At 37.4% G+C, this 22,921-nt stretch overlaps 1 protein-coding gene across 1 annotated transcript in view; it reads left to right on the top strand.

Moving 5' to 3' along the window:
- Positions 1–22,921, top strand: part of CFAP54 (cilia and flagella associated protein 54) — a 234,117-nt gene that overhangs the window by 111,758 nt on the left and 99,438 nt on the right. Inside the window, exons 39-44 of the mRNA XM_015591439.2 lie at positions 193–301; positions 11,764–11,916; positions 16,218–16,305; positions 16,594–16,803; positions 19,727–19,793; positions 21,471–21,653. Of these exons, the coding sequence (XP_015446925.1) occupies positions 193–301; positions 11,764–11,916; positions 16,218–16,305; positions 16,594–16,803; positions 19,727–19,793; positions 21,471–21,653 (810 nt within the window). The remainder of the gene's footprint in view (positions 1–192; positions 302–11,763; positions 11,917–16,217; positions 16,306–16,593; positions 16,804–19,726; positions 19,794–21,470; positions 21,654–22,921) is intronic.

Raw genomic sequence — 22,921 nt, 5'->3', positions numbered from 1 at the left:
ATTATGTAGCTGTTTTTTTCCCGAAAAGTTCTCATGATTGAATGCTATTCTGCTTACTTTTATTTGTAGCATCCTCTTGTATATCTTTTTTTTTTTTTTTTGACAAATGAAAAATAAGATAAACATTATAGTCAGCCAAGTTTTTGGCTATAAATGCCTAAGTTATATTTGTTTTTATCTTTTCTTTTTAAGATAACCTGCCGAAATTTTATTGGGAAGCAGCTCAAGATTAATCCTACAACCAATAAACTGACAGATGTAGAAAACTGGATGGATTTACTAAGAAAGCTTATCTCTTCAGGTCAGAACCAATTTTAGCTTGAAGCTCTTTTAAAGCAAGATTTGCTGTTGTGTTCTGCATGTCAAATCTTCGATAATTAAAATGTTTGCAGAATCTCTTTTGCAGGGTTATTTGACTGAAAAGAATCCATTTGATAGTTACCATCTTATGTTGCTATAAATGTCACTTAAGGGGAATTAAAACACATGTTTTTATTAGTTTAAAATTTATAGTTGGGAAATGAATTAAAAAACAAGAAGGGGAAAGGAAATTGATGGGAAAAATAAAGATGGGAAAGACTGTTTTGTACTATTTTCCTTGTTTTTGTCTCATGTGAGAGCTCTTCAGATTAACCTTTTGCTATTTTCTTTGCTCTGTCTCGACTCCCCAAATAACTTCTGTTGCCATAATCAGTAGAGATTGTTCTTCTATTGGCTTTACCATGGTTAAAGTGTAGGTCTTTTAACTAGAGCTCAGGAGAAGATTTGGGAATGACACGACTCTTTTGCTTTTAGCTGTTAAGCCCTCACAGAATATTTTGGCAGTGTAGCATGTAGGGATGAGGCCATAGAATGAGATGAAAATGGAAATAACATTCTCTCAATTGCACTTTTCATGTGTCTCTGTTTCTGGTACAGGAAAGAAATTCAAGTCTTCCTTTTGAAGTGTAATGATTCTTTCACTTATTTGTCTATTGGTTTTGTGTATGTATGTGTGTATGCATGTAGGGTAGTTTCCCCTTATCCTTGGGGAACACATTCCCAGACCCCCAGTGGAGGCCTTAACATGCAGATAGTACTGAGCCCTACATATAATATGTTATTTTCTTATACACACATACCTATGATAAACTTCAGCTTGTAAATTAGGCGAAGTGAAAGATTAACAACAGTAACTGATAATAGAACAATTATAACAATATACTATAATAAAGTTATGTGAACGTTGTCTCTCTCTCTCTCTCTCTCTCTCTCTCTCTCTCTCTCTCTCTCTCTCTCTCTTTCTCTCTCTCTGACAACTGATCTGATTACTGAGACAGCTACTAAGTGACTAGTGTATACAGCACTGATATGCTGGACAAAGGGATGTTCACATCCCAGGCGAGAAGGAGCAGGATAGCTTGAGATTTCATTATGCAACTAGAAATGGCAAGCAATTTAAAACTTATGAATTGTTTATTCTGGAATTTTCCACTTAATATTTTCAGATTGTGGTTTACCGTGAGTAACTGGATCCACGGAAAGGGAAACTAGATACAGGGAAGGACGACTGTAATCATTCACTTATTTGTTTATTGAGTCAGTCAGCCAGCTGTTCAGTTAATTTAGCATACATTTACTGAGTAGCTACAATGTGTTAAGTACTGTACTAGGTACTGAGCATACAAAGATGAATGAGACTAAAGATTTGTTGTCTTGGAGTTTATAGCCCATTGAAGGAGACCAGTAAATAAATCAGATATTATATAATAGGTCCTTGTTAAGATTGACAGTAGGTTACTGGAAACTGACTTTAAGTAAAACGACATATAACAAAAACAATTTTACCAGAGGCTAAGTGATATAAACAAGAGTTAAGTTCCTATGGCATATTTTTAATCACAAAAACATCACCAAAATTCTAAATAAGATTCAAAATACTTCTAATACTAAACATTGAAATGAATGTGAGCTATACAAACATGTAAGAATGATTAACAAGTAAAAACAAGTAAGATAATGATTTTCCAACCTGCTTATTCCAGTTCAGTGTCACAGATGGCTGAAGCCTCTCCTAGCAGCTCAGAGTACAAGGTGGCACCCACCCTGGACAGGACGCCCTTCCATTGCAGGGAGCCACTCACACCCCGCCCCCCCCAACACTCACTCAGACTGGGACCATTTAGACATGCCAACTAACCTAATGTGCATATCTTTGGGATGTGGGATGAAAACGGAGTACTGGAGAAAACCCACGCAGATGTGGGGAGAATGTGCAAACTCCACACAGACAGTGGCCCGGTCCAGGAATCAATTTTTTTTTCATTAACATTATAACACAACAACATTGAATGAAAATGGCATTATTCGAAGACCTGCTGTACTATAGAGTGATTAGATCTGTAATACTATGACTGGTGCTGCTGTAAACAATAATACTTAACAGCTAGTGTCACTTTTGAGAGACTGCATTTAATTTATTGGGGCTAACGTAAAAGGAAAAAGCAAAAGATGGGGTTAGAAAGGTTGGCAGGATTTAGATAATAAAGGGTCTTAGAAGGCAAGATAAAGAGATTCAGATTCATCTGGATTGCTAAGGGGAGCTAGGTAAAAGGATTTAAAGAAGAAAAGTGAAATGTTCATATTTGGGTTCTTAAAAGACCCTTCAGCAGCAGCATGGGGACTCAGTTGAAAGGAGACTACATGGAAACAGGAAGTGGCTACTCTTGACTTGTGTGCTCTAGATGTGGCGAGGCCCTGGACCATGGCAGAGAGAATAGAGCTGTGGATAGCTATGAGAGAAAGGCCGAAGGAATCCACAGGACTGCATTCTGTACTTGTTAGATGGTAGGGATGGATAAGGAAGGGAGGAGTTCAAGTTGCTCCGGTTTCTGGCTTGGGTAGAGAGATGGATGTGATGTCTTCACTCTACAGGAAACTGAAAGAAGAGGCAGGTCAGAGGAGGAGGTTACTTTGGAATTGCTGAGTTCAAGGTTCCTGGATTATCGATAGCTGAGTAGAACGATCTGGTAGTATGTGGTTAGATATACTAATGAGACACTAGGCAGAGATTTGTATTTTAGTCATCAGTATATTGGTAGTGGTTGAAATCAGGGGTTTGTATGAGGTCACCCAGGGAGAATTATGCAGAGTGTAGATCTTAGGCCTCATTTTGGAAGCTGTGTCAGTCAAAGAGGGCTGGGCCGTATAGCAGTAACAAACTCCCCAAACCTAATTGCCCTAACATAAGGGAACCATGCTACTATGTTCAATGAGGTGGACTACTGAGCTGCTGCTCATTGTGGGTTGATGGAATCTCCATGTTGACACAAGCTCCCATGATTACTTCCAAGGCAGGAAACCAAGCACTAATGTTACCCTTTAGGGGAGTCCTACTGAGAGGCAGCAATTGATTGGTTAAGAACACAAGACTTCGAAGCCAGACCACATGTACATGTACTATATGCTTTATGCTAAGGGCTTTACACAGATTGTTTTCTTTAACTATTATAACAACCCCAATAAAGTAATTGTTATTATGCATTGGACATCAGGCACTCTTGTAGGTGCTTTGTGAGTACAGGCATACCTTGGAGATATTGCGAGTTTGGTTCCAGACCACCACGATAAAGCAAATATTGCAATGAAACAGTCACATTAGTTTTTTGATTTCCCAGTGCAAATAAAGGTTATGTTTACAATATACTGTAGTCTATTAAGTGTGCAGTAATGGTATGTCTAAAAACTGTACATACCTTAATTAAAAAATTATTGCTAAAATATGCTAACCATCACCTGAGCCTTCAGCGAGAAAATGGTGCCAATAGACTTCCTTGAAGCAGGGTTGCCACAAACCTTCAATTTGTAAAAACTGCAGTATCTGCGAAGCACAATGAAGCAGTGTGCAATAAAACAAGGTATGCCTATATCAGCTTATAACCACCTAATGAGGTAAGCTTGTTATTGTCCCTGTTTTTCAGGCAGGAAAAAGAATATATTTTATAGTCTTTTTTATATTTTATAATTTTATAGTCATGAGTTATATATAAATCACATGCTGGCTCTTAACACTGATACTTGAAAGTGACACATGTCACTTCTGCTGATATGTCACTGGCTTAAGGCACACGGCCACATCTGATTTCAAAAGGGTTAGGGAAGTAAGATCCTACTGTGTACTCTGAGGATAAAGAGTCTTAAAATATGTGAAGAGCCCTAATGATTGTCACAGGAGCAAACAGGAAGAGCAGTATCTGAAAGAAACTGGGATATGGCCTAAGAGGTGGGAGATACAGTGGATGAGAGTGGTATAAACAAGACCAAGGCAGGAGAGACCGAGCACGATGAAGTAGTCAGCAGTCAGAGAGGTTGCGTAAGATGAGGACAGACCGTTTATTGTATTTGTGAGGTCATTGTCACTGGCCTTTTGCTATGATATCCTCATCTTAGGGCCTCGTTCTAGCTGTTTTCCCTTCCTGAAATGCTCTCCCCTCAACCATGTCTGTCTGATAAACCCCTCACCAACTTTAAGTCTTTCGTGAACATCACATCTTTTCAAGGAGGCTTTCTCTGACCATTCTATTTAAAACTTCACTCTACCCGCTTCCTCCAGTTCCCCTTATGCTATTTAATGTTTTCTTTTTTTTTCTGAAGCACTTACCGAGCACCTATCACATACTGTATAATTAAAATTTTTACTGTATATATCGATTACTAATAGTCTGTCTCCCCTGATGCAGTGTAAGCTCTGTGAGGGCAAGGGTCACAAATACCTTTATCAGTGTCTGATACATAGTAGGAACTCAATATCATCCAAATACCTTTATCAGTGTCTGGTACATAGTAGGAACTCAATATCTATTTGTAGAATTAATGACTTTGTAACCTTAATAAGAGTAGCTTCAAAGAAATGGTGGGGAGGGGAGTAGGAGTATTTTGAGTGGTGGGTGTAGTACTGGTGAGCTCTGCCTACACAGAGTCGATGAACAGAGAATTTCTTTTCAGAAAGCTTCATCAGTGACAGGAAAGAGAACTGCAGCAGCAGCTAGCAGGAAATGTGGAGCTCAGGAGGGCTCAGGAGGGCTTTGTTTTGTTTGTGTGTCTGTTTTTAATAGAAGAGAAGCATATTTCTGCATTAAATAGAAGGAGCCAGGAGAGAGGGAGAGCTTAGAGACAGGAAAGAAAGATATTTGACAGGGCAAGGAGCTTGAGGAGAAACAGGCAGACAATGGGATGCAGGAAGGTAGAACACCCCTGCTGCTAAGGCAGAAGAGCAGTGAAAGAGAATGGGTCCAAATGCAGTCAAGTTTGTAGGTGGGAAGGGTATAGGTTGGAGGTGTTCTCATTGCGTATTTGGAAATTTCCTTAATGAATCAGGGGGTTGAGAGCATAGCCAGGGTTGATAGCGTAATCGATTACAGGATGTGAAAGAGTAGACTGGCTACTGAAGTAAATAGGAGAGGGGAAGAACAGTGAAGAAGGTCCAGTTGAGTGAAGTTGGTGACCGTAAGTGTGTAGGTTTTACTGCCAATGATAAATCATGTTAACCCTTCATATTCAGTAAACAGTGGGAGGACCCATCTGGTCAATCACATGTGACTAGTTTCGATTGAAGAGTGTGATTCTTCCTGGGTGTCTTCTCCTTTCCTTGATCTTGTCTGTCAAACCTCTGAAGATCCCCCAATTTGGGATCTATAACTCAGAATGTGATTTATATTATCCCCTCTATCCTAAAAAGACCTGGCAACAAGTATGAGAAAATGTATCCAAAATGCTTGTTATCCAAATAATGACTAGCATCTAGGGACAGGAAAAACATACCTAGCAAAATTCTAGACCTGTAGGTGCTTATTGATGATGGGTGCATCATGTCAGAAAAGCATTTTGCTTGCTTGTTATTAAAGTTACGTTTGGACAGGCAAGATGGCTGGTGGTGGGACAGAAAGGAAGGCAGGTAGAATCAGGCTACAGTAATCCTTTGGGTTGATTCTCAGTGATGGTGGAAGTATAGCCAGTGTGAGCAATGATTAGAGCAGGAATATTTGAATGAATAAAGTCTAACATATATTATAATTGCAATAATAGTTAATTGGGCTAGGCACCATAGCACTTTATAACCATTAGCTTCTTTAATTTTTACAGTCTTAGGAGGTAGATATGATTATGCTTATATTACAGATGAGAAAATTAAATGTTATTAGTAAGTCCTGGGACTATCATTCAAACCCTGGTCTGTCTAATTGTTCAACCCATAAGTGCTCCCCTGAGCTATTGGTCCTGTTCACTGCTTGTGCCCTTTCAGATTAAACTCTCCTCTAACCTTACAGCACTCAAGAAAAAATTTGCTGTATTATCAGTGGTCATGGGAGGATAGATACTTTATTCTGACTTATTGTGATAGTATGGTAAGTTTTAGTTGATCCCGCATACTCATTCTAGGTTTCACAGTGAGTCATTATTATTAAAATCTTGGCATCTAACTTAGAGCTCTTTATAAGACTCACGGACCTGTGTGACTAGGAGCAATATTTTGGCCCATACAAATTTTAGGATGCTGAATTTTTTTCCAGTATACTGAACTCTGATCATTAACATGTTTATAAGCATGGTGGGTCTTATATATGTCACCATGACTTGTTTGCAACTCTTAAAAGACCGAGTGTACTCTTGATGTTTTCCTCACCAGATTGCTGCTTTAGAGTGTCATAGATTTTCTTCTGGCATAACAGCATTTGGTGGTAATGTCTGATAGATTTAATTCTTCAGAACAGATATTGTAATGCTCCAGTGCCTAGGAACATTTGCTGTTCTCATTATTTAAAAGCATTCTGTTCTCCCTCTAACTATTTAATAATGCATATGTAATTTGAGAAGGTCTCTGTAGGATTTGGAGAAGTGAGAATACCTCACTTTATAGATTATTTTTTATATGGATGAGTAACTTGCCTGCTTGTTAAACTTTATAGGGGCGATAACTCTATGGATATGTCTTTTATTGTAGCTGTTTTTGCATTCTTTCTGGAATCTCTTTCTTGAGTTTCGACCTACTGGTATTTAAAATTTCTGATAGGGTTATTCAGTCTTCAAGTATGTTGGAATTTTCAACCCTCTGGCTGGTGTGTTTTATTATTGCTTCTGGGCATTTGGATTGATGTGGCCAGATGGGTAGAAAGCAGCACAAATTTTGTATCACTCCCTGGGAGTTTTCCTCGGTGGACCCATCTCTCAGGAGTGATTGGCATTTCAGTTTTAACGTCTACATTAGACAATAATTCTTTTCTTTTTTTCCTCTTTCTCCCCCTCCCCGGCGCCTCTTCCTCTTTTTTCACCTCATCTTCTTCTCACCTATTTCAAACCATTGAGGCTATTAGTGGCTTTGAATAGCTTCTTGAATTTTCCATGTAAGTTTTCAGACAGGAACCCCTTTGAGACAGATGTCAGGATAAGGCCTCATTGCTTTGCATCATTTATCTCGCATACACAGCCACAAAAACACTAGCAGAACCCTAATTAGACCACAAGAAAAAAGGTATAGTAGGGCTTGAAAAAAATAAAAATAGAAAGCAAAATAATTTCGAAAGAAAGGAATGATTTATGAGTAGATATTAGATAAAAGTATGATTTTATCTAGATCCCATATTTTAAAGATGGCAAACATCTTTCCTTCTTTCTATATTTATCAACCCTAATAACCAGCATGCCTTTGTGATTTTTATTCTAGAAAGTAAACTCTGTGAGAGCAGGTAGTATGTCTGTTTTGCTCACTTTTGTCTCCTGAGTGCCTAGCATAGTGCCTAGTACTGGGAAGTGTTAATATATATTTTAAAAATATATGACTAATAGTCATAATCTGAGCCTCCATCTATTTAATGCTCACCCCATGACAGGTACTGTGCTGGACACTTCACACACAGGTTAAAGTAATAACCTTCGGAGGTAAATATTACCATTCCACTTTTAACAGATATTTAAAATGAAGGCCTAGAGAAATTAACTGACCGTCTCAAAATATTAATATGTGAGAGCTTCCAGCTTCCTCTTCTCCTTTGTTGGCTTCTTTCCTCGATATCATTCTAAGGAGAAAAAGATAAAAGTCAAGCTCATGAATTCTTGCAAGGAAAACAGAGCAAGAATCTATCATCTCCAGGGTGTTGTGTGTGAGGGTGGCGGTGGTCGAGGAGGAGGGGCGTACACTGGCTCAGGGGCATGCAGGACTGCACACACTCAGAGGAGGGGAGACTTGAGGGGGCAAGATGGCGGGGACAGGACGGAGTGGACAGGTGAATGAAATTGGTAGGGTAGGAGAGTGAGAGCTACCAGGGAGTAAATAAGAGTTACTGTGGCCTAAGTATTTGATTCTCTTAAATGCGTATTAGGGGAGTGTGTCAAGAGTGAACTTGCTGGGGAGACAAATGTTTTTCTCAGTGCAGCCATGTTTCTTGTTTGACTAGAGCCTCCAGGATTTCTAGAAATCAGGATATATTGAAAGATGTCATCACTGTGGGCATATAATATAACCCTTTGTTATTAATTCCATCAGAACCTCCCTGGGGTCACAAGGAAGTCGGGCTGCTTCTCTTATTAACCTTTCTTGGGCTTACTTCTGTCCTGTTCTCAAAATGTCCCTGCACCTCAAATTTGGATCATTGCCTATTAACCAGGATCTGATACTCTTTGGAATTCTCTGGGAAAAGCACTGGACTTAAATACTGATTCTCTCTCTTATCTCTTATAAGGGCTTAAAACAATCGAATGCCACTCAAGTTTACTTTTCCTTCTTTGTAAAGTGAGAGTGATGTCAACCCAACTAGTTTATAAGGTGCTGTTAGGATCAATTGAGATTGAGGCCTATAGAAGTGATTATTAATAAAGTTTATCTTAGCTATATAATTTTGAAGACCGTTGTCATTCATTCATTTAACATATATTTATTGAGCACATACCATGTAACAGGCATTGTTATAGGCCTGGGGTTATAGCAGTGGACAAAATGGACAAAAATCCTTGTCCTAATGGGACTTGCAGTCACGTGGTGGGAGACAGTCAATACACAAGCGAAACACATAGTACGTCAGAAGATAATGACTGCTGCAGAGAATAGAAGTCGGGAGGGAAAAAGGGAGAGTGCTATAATTTTATATAGGGTGATCAAAGGAGGACTCATTGAGAAGTTGAGTTAAACAATAATCTTAAGGAGCTGAGGAAGCAAAACATGAAGATATCCCGAGGAAGAATGTTCTGGGCCACAGTGAACCACTGATGCCAAGGCCCTGATGTGAAAGCATGTGTGGTGTGGGAGGGAGCGCAGGGGAGGGTCATAAGAGAAGGGGTCAGAGTGGTCCTGGGGAGCCAGTTCATGGTGGGTATTACAAGTCACTCTTGGGGCTTTGGTATTTGCCTTAGGTGGTGGGGAAGCCAATGGAGGGTCTTGGGCAGTGGAGTGACCTGAGATGACTTACTTTTTAAAAGGAGTCCCCTGGTTGCTGTGTTGAGAGTGGCAAGGGTGGAAACAGGGCAACTGGCAATTGCAGTAACTCAGAAGGGATGATGAGGTCTTGGAACTCAGTGGGAGCGGGAGTGGAGGTGGGAGCTGGTGAGAGATGGTGGCACTCTGGCCAATCTCTGAGGGGGGAGCCTGTAAGATTTGCTGTGAATTTGATTTGGAGCATATTAGAAGAGCAGTCAAGGACGATTCCAGCTTTCGGCCTAAGTAATTGGAAAAATGGAACAATCCTTTAATGAGATGAGGAAAGAGTATGGGAGGAGCAGGTTTAAGGGGAAAGATTAGGAAATCAGTTGGGTTCCTGTTAAGTTCGAGATGTCTAATGGGCACACAGCAGAGTAGATCATTGGGTGGATGAGTCTGGACTTCAGAAAAGTTGGAGCCAGAGATATAAATTTTGGAGCCACTAGCATATAGATGAACATGAAATTTAAATTGTTTTAAAGGTAGGAGAAAAACAGCAATGATTCCACAGAGGGAAAAATTGATGATTTGGAGAGAGGAGAACTATTGGAGTGATGTTGTTGAAGTGCATAGATGGAATTGGTGCTGGAGACTGGATGGATATGGTGGTTGGGGCCTATGGGAAATCCTTTTGGATTGCTTTAGTTTTTTTTTTTTTCCCAGTGAGGTGGGAATCAAGGTCATTGGCCCCAAAAGGATGGGGAAGAGGTAACTTTTACCACCCCTCACCCCCGCTTTTTAAAAATGTTGCCGCATAGCCAAATAACCACTTTCCTGTCACTTCAAACATTGGAATGTTCCCTGTGTCCTTCCCTTGTTTACATTGCTACTACCTTACTCAGATTCAGATCACACGATGTCTTCACAGTCTCTCAGCCACCAGCCTTTTTCTATTGCAGTGTGCTGTGCGTGCAACTATTGGCTAACTCTTCCTAAAATACTAATCTCTTCTGTTAGGATCCCGGTCAAAACCCTTGCTCAGCTCCCCATTTAAGAGGGTGGAGGCCACTTACTCAGCGAGGGCTTCAGGCCCCTGGCAAACCCTTCTTTGTTCAACAGGACTGGTCATGTCATCTCACTGCGCCCTGAATCCCCACCCTTACTCCTGCCGCCATACCTCTCCTTGCACAAACTAGTTCTGTGACCCAGGAGAAGCTATCAGACTTCTGTATGGCTTCTTTTCCTCATCTGTAAAATGAGGATATAATGATATATACCTCTTACAGTTGTTTTTATGATTTGTTGAGACTTATCACCATAATTTACTGTGAATAGTTCTTGGTTTAGTGTAAGTGCTCAGTCAACTTCAGCTATTCTTTTTCTAAAACCCCTTACCTCTTTCTTCTTAATCAAACCTTCCCTTTCCTCTAAGACACAGCCGGCATATCTCTTCTCCCATGAAGTCTTTCTCACTCATCCCTTCCTCCCTAGTCTGATCTCTCTCCTCTGTCTTTCCCGCATTTTAGGGTGTAACCGGACACTTTCTGTAACTGTGATTTTAATACTTAAGTGATGGCTTGCTTCACCTCTGCAGCTAGACTATAAACTCTCAAGGGCCAAGGCCTTGCCACCTAACCTCTTACAGCTCCGTTCCCTGGCAAGTTGCTTTCCTTTCAAGATCTCATATTTTATAGAAGACATTTGACCTGTTCAACTTGTTGAAGAAGTTAATTCAATGTGAAGCCTGTAATTTCGTTTTTCTTATGTTCCTGCTTCGTGGCGCATGCTGCAGGTCTGCAGCCTAATTTCTGGATGGTCCCTTCCTCTCCAGGGACCTCACAGCAACTCTCTGCCACCATCTCCCCTTTCTGGCCATTTTTTCAGGACTGTTTGTTAGTTTTACACCCTTTTATGGCCCCATCTTCCTTTCCTCTGCACCCTCCAATATTAGAAAATTGTCTTTTCCCTCTCTTAAGAGAACAGTTGTCTGTCTCTTTTTTGTTTCTTCCTTTCGTCTCTTTTCCAAGGTACCTTTGCTTTGAAGAGGCTGCTAAAAAGTAGATTATTTCATCTTTTATGATCAGCAAAAAAAAGGAGGAGGCTTCATAAGGAAAATTGGCAAGATCTAAAATTTTTTGTATTTCATGAGAATCAAAAGTTTTTTAAGTTTTTTCTTTCTTTTTTTTTTTTTAAAGTACTTTAAAATATACTAGAAAAAAAAATTGATCTGAACGTTGAAACATCTGCTATAGACCTGGAGGTTTTGAATTTAGCAGCTTTTGTTTGGGACCAAGAAATTTCTGAATTAGAGTCTTTTGCTACTAGTTGGCTTGCTGCAGCATTTAATCCCCAACTGTTGCTCTTCCCTTTCTTTTCAGAATACAGCCAAGCCAAAAAGCTCGTCTGTGTGCCCGTGGACGTGACAGACACTTTGAGATGTTTTAGAGAGACATTGGAAAAATCCAAATACCATAACAGATCAATCCGACACAGCAGAAAGTTGCTTTCATTATTTCTTGCACAGACACAAGGTAAAACACTTACACTGTATCACTTACTCTTTATTTAAGGTGGGGAACCACCCTGCAGATCTACCATATTCTGCCATAGCTGCCTCCGTTCCCCACTTACATGCCCCCTCGCTGCTCCCTTCCACTTTCTTCTTCTTGCCTAGTGGATCACATCTTCTTTCTCACACACTTTATTCCAACCAAGGCACTGCCGCACTCATCTGCTTCCCGCCCCCCAACTTCTTTCTTTCTTTTTTTAATTAAAATTATTGGGATGAGATTGGTTAATAAAATCATGTAGGCTTCAAGTGTACAAGTCAGTAATACGTCATATGTATATTGCATCGTGTTTACCACCCAAAGTTAATTTTCTTAACATCATATAAATATGACCCCCTTCACCCCTACTTATCTCCTCCCTCCTTCACTTCCCTCTGGTACCCACTAATCCGCTGTCCATGTCCATGAATCTCTGTTTGTCATATTTGTTTGTTGCTTTCAGTTTTATATCCCACATATAAGTGAAATTATATGATTCTTGCTCATCCACTTTTATGCTTCCTGTGAAACTACTATATTCCCTTGTATAGAGTAGATACAAAAACAATATTTGTTAATTTTTTCATTTTGTACATCTTTGTTCTTACTGTTTTCTTTGCAAGTATGGTGCTATAGTCTTATTTAATTTTTATTAGTAGATGGATTGATTCATACTGAAGTAACTAGAACCTTTTACAAAAACACTACTTTATCACTATCGAAGAAATGAATGCATACTAATATAAGCATCAATAAGATTTCTTATTAATACCATGGATTTTGATCTTTTTAGAGTTTTTTTTAGCTCAAAACATGATGTTCATTATCATTGGTTACATTACATTAATTTATTTCTTCCTTTCTCAACATCTATTGATTTGTCAAACACAGCTCAATCAGAACACAGCCTTGAATGATTAAGTGGTAACCTCAGAGAAGAGTATATTCAAATTTATCTATAGTTAGGTTATTTAAAATTTATTGAATCCTAATTTATGTTTATAATTCTTGCTGTTGAAATTTATCAGAATAATAAAAATAAGCTTACAAATAAATAAACTTAATTATATTTTAAAGTTATTAAAAATAGATTTAAACTTATACCTAAGATGCTAATATCCACTGAACTAATCTTTTAGAAATCTGAAAGATTTCTAAATTTTTTTTACGACCACTAGCTAAAGTTTTATGTGTATGTTTTAATGTATCTATGTATCTATATACATATGTATATTTGTCTGTATTTGTTGTTGCTGCTTCTTCCAAAAAGTACTTGTTATGATACGTATCCACAGTTTTTGGTCGTATTGTCCATAAACTCACATTATATTAAATTAGCTCTCCATATCATATTTAAACTTTTTTCAATTATGGCATACATTAATAATTGTTTAAGGCATGAATTAAAAAAAGGACATAAAATTGGTTTACACCTATTCACTCTGAGTCTCACCTGGTACCAAAATATTCATTTGAAATATTGAAATATAATCAAATATTCATCTGAAATATGGTGTTGGAGGAGAGCACTACAGATACCCTGGGCCACCAGAAAGACTAACAAGTGGGCTATAGAGCAAAGTAAGCCTGAAACATTGCTGGAGGCAAAAATGACAAAACTGAAGCTGTCCTACTTTGGGCACGTCACAAGAAGGCAGGGTTCTTTGGAAAAGACAATTATGCCGGGAAAAATAGACAGCAGCAGGAAAAGAGGAAGACCAAATATGAGATGGATTGACTCCATACAAGAAGCCAGAAGCATGAGTTTCCAGGGGCTGAGCAGGGCTGTTGAGGCCAAGACATTGTGTACATCACTCATTCATAGGGTCGCCAGGGGTGAGAGCCATCTCAAAGGCATGCAATACACACCAAAATATTCTCAGCAGTTTATCCCCAATCCTCGGGCTATAGATTTCAAAAGCCACAATTGCTTCTTTCTCTCTGCAGCCTTTGACTACTTTTCCTAGAATATGTCCCCTCTTTTTCCCCTGTGTGTTGTCTGATCTTATAAAGAGAAAGCTCTTGCCCATTTTCCCCAGCTCAGGTCAGAACTATCTATGTGTTGCTTCTTTCCCAGAGGTCTCTGCCCCAGAGGCAAACTAATAACTTATGGTTGGAAGCTCTTTAAAAAGGACAAACCCAAATGGTGTAACTTCTACCAATCCCCAGGAGAAGCAAAGTATTATCTCAACATTTATATTCTGGAACACTGAGTAGTGTTCTTTTTAAAAATAACTTCAGTATAGAGCTCATTCACATATACCTAGTCTCTTCAGAAATGATTTTAGATGCTAAGTTTAAGGAAACACTATCCCTCAAATAGCAAATAAGTCTCAGATATATACAAAGCCTTTTCCCCTTCAGCTTCCGTTCCTTTTCTCCTGCCTTTTTCCTCGCCATCAACTTCCTTTCTTCTTCCATTCTAAGGATTTTTTCATTTTTTTCCCCATGAATTTAGGAGACAAAGGAGGAATAAACAATTCAAAAATTTCTACTGGAAAGGTGGAATTTTGCCTGGGGATAGAAGAGATGCATATGCCCACACCCCCTGATCTTTCTCAGGAACATTTCAGAGTTTTTAGTTCAGTGGAGAAAAGCAAACTTCCACATTCACAACTTGGACTAGTAATTTCTTCTTACTATGAAACTATTGGTAAGATTTATTTATTATGTATTCATTTTCAATACTATTATCTGCATTCATGCTGAGAATTACATTTGGTCTTGAAATATTTTCTTTAAAAGTTGGATATTAGAGCCTGAACAGAGAACCTATTCATCATACCCTTACAGGCAGTGACATTGTAATGTCGAGACTACTGTCCCAGCCAGGCTGTCACCATTGTGAGATTCAAGGCCACCTTCCTGTCAATTCTCCTTTAATCTCTCTGGGATGTGGCCACTCTTAAGTTCCACTCTTAAGTTCTTTTGTTGTGCCCTAGCTGATTTCATTTTCCTTGTCATTCCACTTTATATTGCTTTTACAAATTCAGCAGTACATACTCAAGCCATGTTGTAAACCCAACATTCCCCCTCTTTTCTTGAAATAACAGATGTTTTGTAATTTCTCTTTTACTCCCTGAAATAAAATTCATATTGAATATATTCTTCCTATAGATATTATTTTTAAAAAATCAATATGATGCTCTAAGTATAAAATAAAAGATAATAATAAAACAAAATAAAAGAATCTATTATTGGTGTGTAAGTACTCAAGCAGTGGAAGGTACAGTGAAGCAATCAGATGCTCATATCCTGTACGAAGAACTACCATGACTGTGACAGCTATGAATGCAAAGTGGTTCTGGTGTGTTATGTTGGTGGCACGTAGTATTAGCACTGTTAATTTTGGTGATGTGATTTTCTAAAATGACAAATAAATTTAGGTAAAGTGCTAAACAAAACAGCGTACTACAGTGAGTGGTGGCATTTCTAGAAAATTTAGAGCAGTCTGAAAACATGCAAATATACACTTTTTATGTGTTAAATGAAGTACAGATGTTAGATAATTATAAATAGATTTAACGCCTTTTTCTTCAGGGTAGGGCAAGGTTCTGTGCATTACAGCCCATCCAGTTTCTCTGGTCTTCACCTTTGTAATACCAGGAGATGCCTCTTTGTGATGAAACCTTTCCTCAGATTTCTAAAACACCCTCTAAGAGACAGTATTGTCCTCATTAAAAACAATTGCCATGTTGCTTGGGTTTTTGGCTACACATTCTTGAGTGTATAAGTTCTTCAGAACCCTCTCTATCAAAAAAAAAAAAATAAGGTGATATTAAAGATATGCTTTTTGGGTAAAAGGCGTAAACTGATATGCTGTGATCTTGTCAGATCCCTGCTCAAAAACCTTCGGGGCTTCTCATTCATTATGGAATAATGAACACGTTTTTCCACAAGGCATTCAGACGCCTCTGTAACCTTACCTGTGTCCTTCTCCCTCCCAGGAAAACCATGGCCAGCTGCACATGTCATTTTCACATGTACCTAGCCCTCTCTCCCTTGCACACATTTCTGCATTTCTCTTCTCAACTGTTTCCACCTCCCTGACTCCTATTACACTGTCTTTGCGTTTCTTACCTGTTAGACCCAGTCTCTACTCCACTGTATCCAAGTAGAGCATCCTTTGCTCCGTGTCTGCATGTATATTGTGTGACATTTGAAGGCACTAATAGTTTGCAAGTACACAGTTAAGGAATAATGCAGTTTCAAATATTTTTGAAAATACAAAGGAGATATTTTCCAGAAACTGATATTTGTTCTTTTACTTGACTGAAATACAGATGTTCTCCAAGCCAGCAATCAAAGAAGTCTTAAAGTTCAGGCGTTGCATGAACTTGGAAGTCTTCTCATCTTCGCAGAAAAGAGAAGGTAGATTTTTTAGAGTCTTTAGAATGAGGGAAAACTATTGATTTTTTTGAAAAAATTTTTAAATGATCGTGAAAAATACTGTCTTTCTGAAATTTTAGTTCTTCAATAATATTACATTGCTACATTTTATTCATCAAATGCTACCTGAGAAAAATGGTTATGAGCAATGCATAAATGCTATAGATTTTAATTAAAATGTTTCTTAAGTAAATTTGCTTTGCCTTTTGAAAAGATTTAATGGCATAGGTCTCAGAGAATGTGCTGTCTGATGCTCTGTTTCGGTTTTAGGGCTGCTTTTAAGTGTTGGTGTCAAGCTCTTGATGACTTATTCAAGAAGCAAGATGTGCTACATACATGGAAAGAGTTGTGCCCCTCACTCGACAGTGCCACTGACAGCTATTCACCTCCAGGTTCCAAAGACTACAGTGAGGAATTTCTGTCAAAAGTTGGCATTTGGGGATGTTTACAAGGAGCAATCATATCAGCAAAGATAGCCCAGTGAGTATGACAATGGAATGATCTGAGTAATAGCTAATAGCTTCCCTTTGTGGGGTACCCACCTGTGCCATGTAGAGGCATGTTTCACACGCCCTGGATTCTTCTAGCTATGTCCAAATCATAGAGGGTTATACCATTTACTTATTTGTGATGTTTATTGTTTGTGATCCTCTCCTCTTTCTAAATATCTCCCATCCCCCAGAATATGAGCACCACATGGGCAAAGGTCTTTGCTTTGTATACCATTGTAGCCTAAGTGCCTTGCATGAAGGTGGCATTCAGTGACTACTTGTTGAATGAATGGTTGAATGAACAATTGGTATGGGAACCAGAGTAGTGAGGAAGCAGGGCAACTTGGGCCTAATTCTATCCCAAGAGCCTCCTACTAAACTCTGTGCCCCTCAGCAAGTTATTTATTCCTTCTGAGCCTCAGTGTCTTCATCATTAAACCATGGTGATGAGAGTCACATGACATACTATATTAGTTTGCTAGGGCTGTCATAACAAAGTACCACAGACTGGGTGGCTTAAACAACAGAACTATATTTCTCACAATTCTGGACGCTAGAAGTTCGAGTTCAAGGTGTTGGCAGGGTTGGTTTCTTCTGAGGTCTCTTTCCTCCTCTCTTTGGATGGTTGTCTTCTTGCCGTGTCCTCACACGACTGTGTCCTAATGTTCTCCTCTTATGAGAACACCAGTCACATCAGATTCCAGCCCACCTTAATGACCTCATTTTAACTTAATTACCTCTTTAAAGACCTTATCTCTAAGTAGAGTCACATTCTGAGGTCACTGGGGATTAGGACTTCAACATGTGATTTTGGTGTTTGTGTGTGGGGCGGGGCGGGGGGCAGATGGCACATAATTTAGGCTATAACACATACTGTAACTACTTCCTACTGCTGCTGTGACAAATTACCACCAATTTAGTGGCTTAAAACAACAAAGACTTACTGTCTTACATCCTAAAACGAATGTGTTGGAAGGTCTGTGCTCCCCCGCTGAGGCTCTAGGGGAGAATATTTTCTTGTCTTGTTCAGCTTCTTGAGGCCTCCTGCATTCATTGGTTCAATGGTCATCTACTGTCTTCAAGACCAACTGCCTATCATCTTTCTGTCTCTCCCCACCTCCCCCAATCTCCTGTTTTTATCCTCACATCTCCTTCTGTGATCCTCTTGCCTTTCTTTTATAAGGACCAATGTAATTACATTGAATCCACCTGAGTAATCCAGAATAACCTCTCCATTTTAAGGTCTTTAATTTAACCACATCTGTAAATTCTTCTTTTTTTTTCCATGTAAACCAACATGTTCATAGGTTTAGGGAATTAAGACAAAGATATCTCTCAGTGGCCATTATTCGGCCTGCCACACATAACATCTGAAAGTCTATCACAATGACTTATACCTAGTTAGCACTCACAGATGTCTTAAATATTTAATTAATATGAGAAACTTAAAAAGTATGGAGAAGGTAAAAGTACAGGTTTCCTTTACCTGTCCAGTTACATTTTTAACTTACCTATAGGGTGTAGTGGGCAAAAATCTGCAAATTTTAAAAAATAGTAAGTAGTTAATAATCATATTATTTTCAGAAAATTAGCATCTTTGTGCAGGGGAAGTAAGAAATCATCTAGTTAAAAAGTATTAAATAGTAAAGATTTTTAAAAGATTTGTCAAGTTTGATTATTTTTTTTTACACTCCTGGGAAGTAGCTCTTCCTTACACACACACGGACGCGCGTGTGCGCACACATGTGCACACACACACACACACAATCCTCACACAAGTGTGAGCTTATGACTTAGTAGAGCTTGGCAGCAGAGAATAGAAAAGCCGAAAAAGATTTACAGCTTAAAAAAGAACCACCATAGCATGCCTGCCATTGGGCACCTCAGCTTCTCTGAGCCTCTGAAGTTACTATTTACTGATTTTTAACCAGCAGAAGGTCACTTTCCAGTTATTTAACTAGAAGTCTGACTTCCCCAGGATATACGATATTAGAGAGGCTTTGTCTGTTCGTGGAGGCTCCCTGAGTGGAAAAAACTCTTCTCCTCACACTCTAATAGCCATATAGAAAAGCCGAACTCAGATAGATGTTAATTAATTAATATAGTTATTTAATATAGTGAAGATGACTGGTTTTATGTAAATAAGACTTAGAAGAAGGTAATGTGGTTTATAGCTGCAAATGTGAGTTTTGAGACCCATGTAAAGAAAACTCAAACTTTTCTAAGGGACATAAAATGAGACAGTAGTAAATTCAGAGATATTACGTGAATCTTTGATAGCGAGACTTAATATCATCAGTGTGTCCATAGTATACTGCTGGTGAGGAAACACAGTTTCAATCTTTTGGAGAGAATTATTTAACCATATTCATCAAAAACTTTAAAAATGTATACCACTTTTCCCCTTCAAATTGTACTTCTATGGATTTATTCAATAGAACTGATAGAACAAGTGCTCAGAATGATAGTACAACGTTTACCTCAGCATTGAAAAAAACCAAAATGGAGATGAATTGTTTTATATTATGGTACATCCATTTGATAAACCTATTAAAGTTCTGTAAAATAATGATGTAGCTCATCACGTTCATGAATGGACAATTTGTAAAATAATAGGTATTGCATAATTCTAGTCTTAATGAATGCATGTATAACTATATAGACAAAAATCTAGAAGGAAATTGGCCAAAATATTACCAATAATTATGTATAGGTGGTAGGATTGTAGGTGACTTTTCATTTTATGTTTTATATTTTTCATTGTTCTAGATCTTTTATGAGTATGTAGCACTTTTAGAATCACAAAAACTATCATAATTCTGGGAAATCTATGAGCATTGGAGTCATATTTATATTAAAATATTTTTGAAAAATTGTTTATGAATCAGTTTATTTTTCTTATACTTATTTAGATTTATTAAGATATTGGACGTTGAGGAGAGAACGAACTGTTGCATTTTGTCTGCATTACTCTTTCAGGTAACACTTCGTGTATATCTTTCTACAGTAGCATGACCATTTGTTAGTCAGTAAAAGAAAAATGTAGTAGTTTTTCATATTTATAAAACTTATAGGCACAAGAAAAGCATGAACCTTGATCAAATTTCATAAGCCAGTCTTTCTTTCTCTGGCTGAACCCCTGTGACACTTTCATCTTTAACATCCAGCAGAGTCGGTTTGTCCCTTAGACTGAGGAAGGAGTTTTACATATAAGGAAACCGAGTCTCCTGTCATCAGTAAGATCAGTAAGATCAGTGAGCAGCAAATTCAGTCCATTTGACTCAGATGGTTGCATTATCTCTAAATAAAGTTTTGCTCAATTGCATGATATAAGGTATACCATATAATGAAAGCACAAAATAAGTTGTAGACTACGGAAGTACGTAGAGTATTTGCATTTTATAGGATTTGGGTTTGACTTTACTGAAGAAGATAGGAATTTTTAACAGAAATACATTTTCAGATTCAGGAATGTAGCTGGGGCCTTTTCAATCTACTGAAGGTTCTGTTTACCTTGAGGGACAGACACCCTTGTTCTGTGTATCAGAAGAATCTAATAGCTTATGAAATCTGGATAGTTAAGATCTTTGGGAAAGGCTCTGAATGTAAGGCCAGATTTTTTAATTTTCTTATGTTCCATTCACCTCTTGCTTGTGCTTCAAAGGGAAGAGGTTGAAGAGGCAAGGATGCAAAAGGAATAATGGGCTTAATGTGGGCATAATCTCTAAGTAATACTGCACTTAAAATAAAAAATTAGGTAGTGGGATTTATTTTTAAAAACCTGTTAATTCTTTGTGATTTTGAAGCAAATTTGTGAAACTAAAAATTGAAACAACTGCATAGCATTTTAGAGTAAGTACCTTATAACTTTAATGAGCAATCTAATGAAAATTCTTTCTGATATGTACATTAAATAATTTTATAATGCATTTGTCATCAAAAAATTTTAATTATTTAAGATAACATAAGAAGCATTTCTACATAAAATTTGATTTTGTGTGTTCATCTGGTTTCCCAATGTCTAGTATAATGTTGGTCGTATAAACCTAAGAAATACTGGTCAAATTAAAACAAATTACCTTTTCACTTAATTCAGTTAAAAGTACAGAATTACCTTCACTTAATTTAGACTTCTGAAATAAGTTGTTATCTCCTCTACTTACAGTTTGGTATAGCGGAAAGGACATAGTTTTTTGAGTTTAATAGATGTGACTTTGAATCTTCTTTCTGCCATCATTAACTGTGTGACCTCAGATAAGTTGTTTAAGCTTCAATTAAATATCATTTGTAAGATAACAGTCCTTCCTTCTAGGGCTAAGTTACATGAGGATTAAATGAGATGGCATTTATAAAGACCTTACCAATAGTGCCCAACACAGAATTGACCCTCAATCAATGGTAACTTAATGTAATGATAATTTCTTCTGAAAATAAGAAGTATTCAGTTACCATGGAATTTGAAAGGCCCATCTTGAGGGATAAAAGCATTTGGAACCTATAATGATAATAATTTTAATGATAAGTACTGTTTATTACAGGATAGAGTGTGCTAGGCATGTGATAAGCACTTAAGGAAGTAATATGTGTACTCATCTTTCTGTTTCATTGTTGCAAATGCAATTTATGGCTCTTTATTTCACCTTTTTTCATTATCAGGGTTTGCTCAGAACCACACTTCCACACCCCAAAGCTGAACGTTGCTATGCTCAGTATGAGATCACTCAGCTTCTCCCGGGCATTGAGCTCTTCTCGGACAGATACAGGGCTGACATTTGCTCTGTAGTCGCAAGTCTGTATTATATAATACATGAACTGCACTTTGTTAAGCAGAATATAATAGTAAGTAATTTGTAAAGTCACCAAATCTTAAGTCACTGCAGTATTTTTTGCTCCACTTACCTTATACTTTTCAAAGTTTGCTAATGTTCTTTTAGTCAGTCTTTGTTTAACTTTTAAACTCTATATTAAGGATTCTCATCTGTATTTCAAAATGAAATATATTAATTAAGATTCTTTGACATTGTTGTTTGCATTGCATTTTGGATCCAAAAGCAATGTCTTTTTGATTTTGTTCTCTTTTTACTGTATTTTATCTTTTTTTTCCCCCTTAAGACATTGGTGAAATTGATTAGAATGTTTCACTGGTCTCAAACAGAGGAATTTAGTACACATGTAACTTACTGCATTAGATCATATAGGACATATCAAGACCAAAACTATGAGACCGGTTTTTATTGAGATAAATTTATCTTCATGTCTCTTGTCTTTTCTCTTTTAAAGGTGCATCCTAAGTGAACAACAGATTCTAACTGTGAAATAAAAACCAGACACTTATTATTTTCTTAGGAAATTAAAAAGAATCCCAATACAACTCTCTTTTCCCGTGGGGAAATGAACCACTATATGTATATATATCTGTATATATATGTATATATATTTGTGTATATATTATGTATATATATTTGATATATTAATATATATTTGATATATATGTATATAAAACAAATGTAAAGTTGATTACATTTTAAAAATAAGTTAGTACATTCTAACTGTTGATTATTTTATATTTTCCTCCTTTATCTTAGTTTTGCTATTTTCCTTTTTTATGCTATTTCCTTTACTTTTGCATGTCTTGTTTCCTCTTATGTTTGCTTTTTAGTATCTATCCTGTCTCTTTTTCTGCTTCTTTCCTTTTCTTTCATAATTTTCATACACACTTTCTTTTTCATATATTGTTTTCTATTCTCTCATTCTAAATTTACTCTCTCTCCTTATATTGAAAAGATTTATTTCTCCCTGCTGTGATTGTTAAATTATAAAGCCATGTGATTATAAAGTGAAGTGAAGAGGTTGATAAATGCTTTTAGCACTTGGAAGACTTGGCAAGAAATTGTTTATTAGAAAAAAAAATAGCAAAATGGTGCTTCTCTCATTGTTAAGGGGATTCATTTCTGGATTTAGAAAATAGCTCTATCCCTTGAGTAGCCTTTAGTCACCTAGTCATATTCATATATAATACATATCACTGCACTAGAAAAGGAAGGAGACCTTTTTTTCTCTCTGAAGCTTAAGAAATTGAAAACATTTTTCTGAATAATTGAGCAATT

The sequence above is a fragment of the Pteropus alecto genome, unplaced genomic scaffold, assembly GCF_000325575.1.
Source record: "Pteropus alecto unplaced genomic scaffold, ASM32557v1 scaffold94, whole genome shotgun sequence".
NCBI classification, from domain to species: Eukaryota; Metazoa; Chordata; class Mammalia; order Chiroptera; family Pteropodidae; genus Pteropus; species Pteropus alecto.
This window is presented reverse-complemented; position numbering and strand designations above follow the sequence as displayed.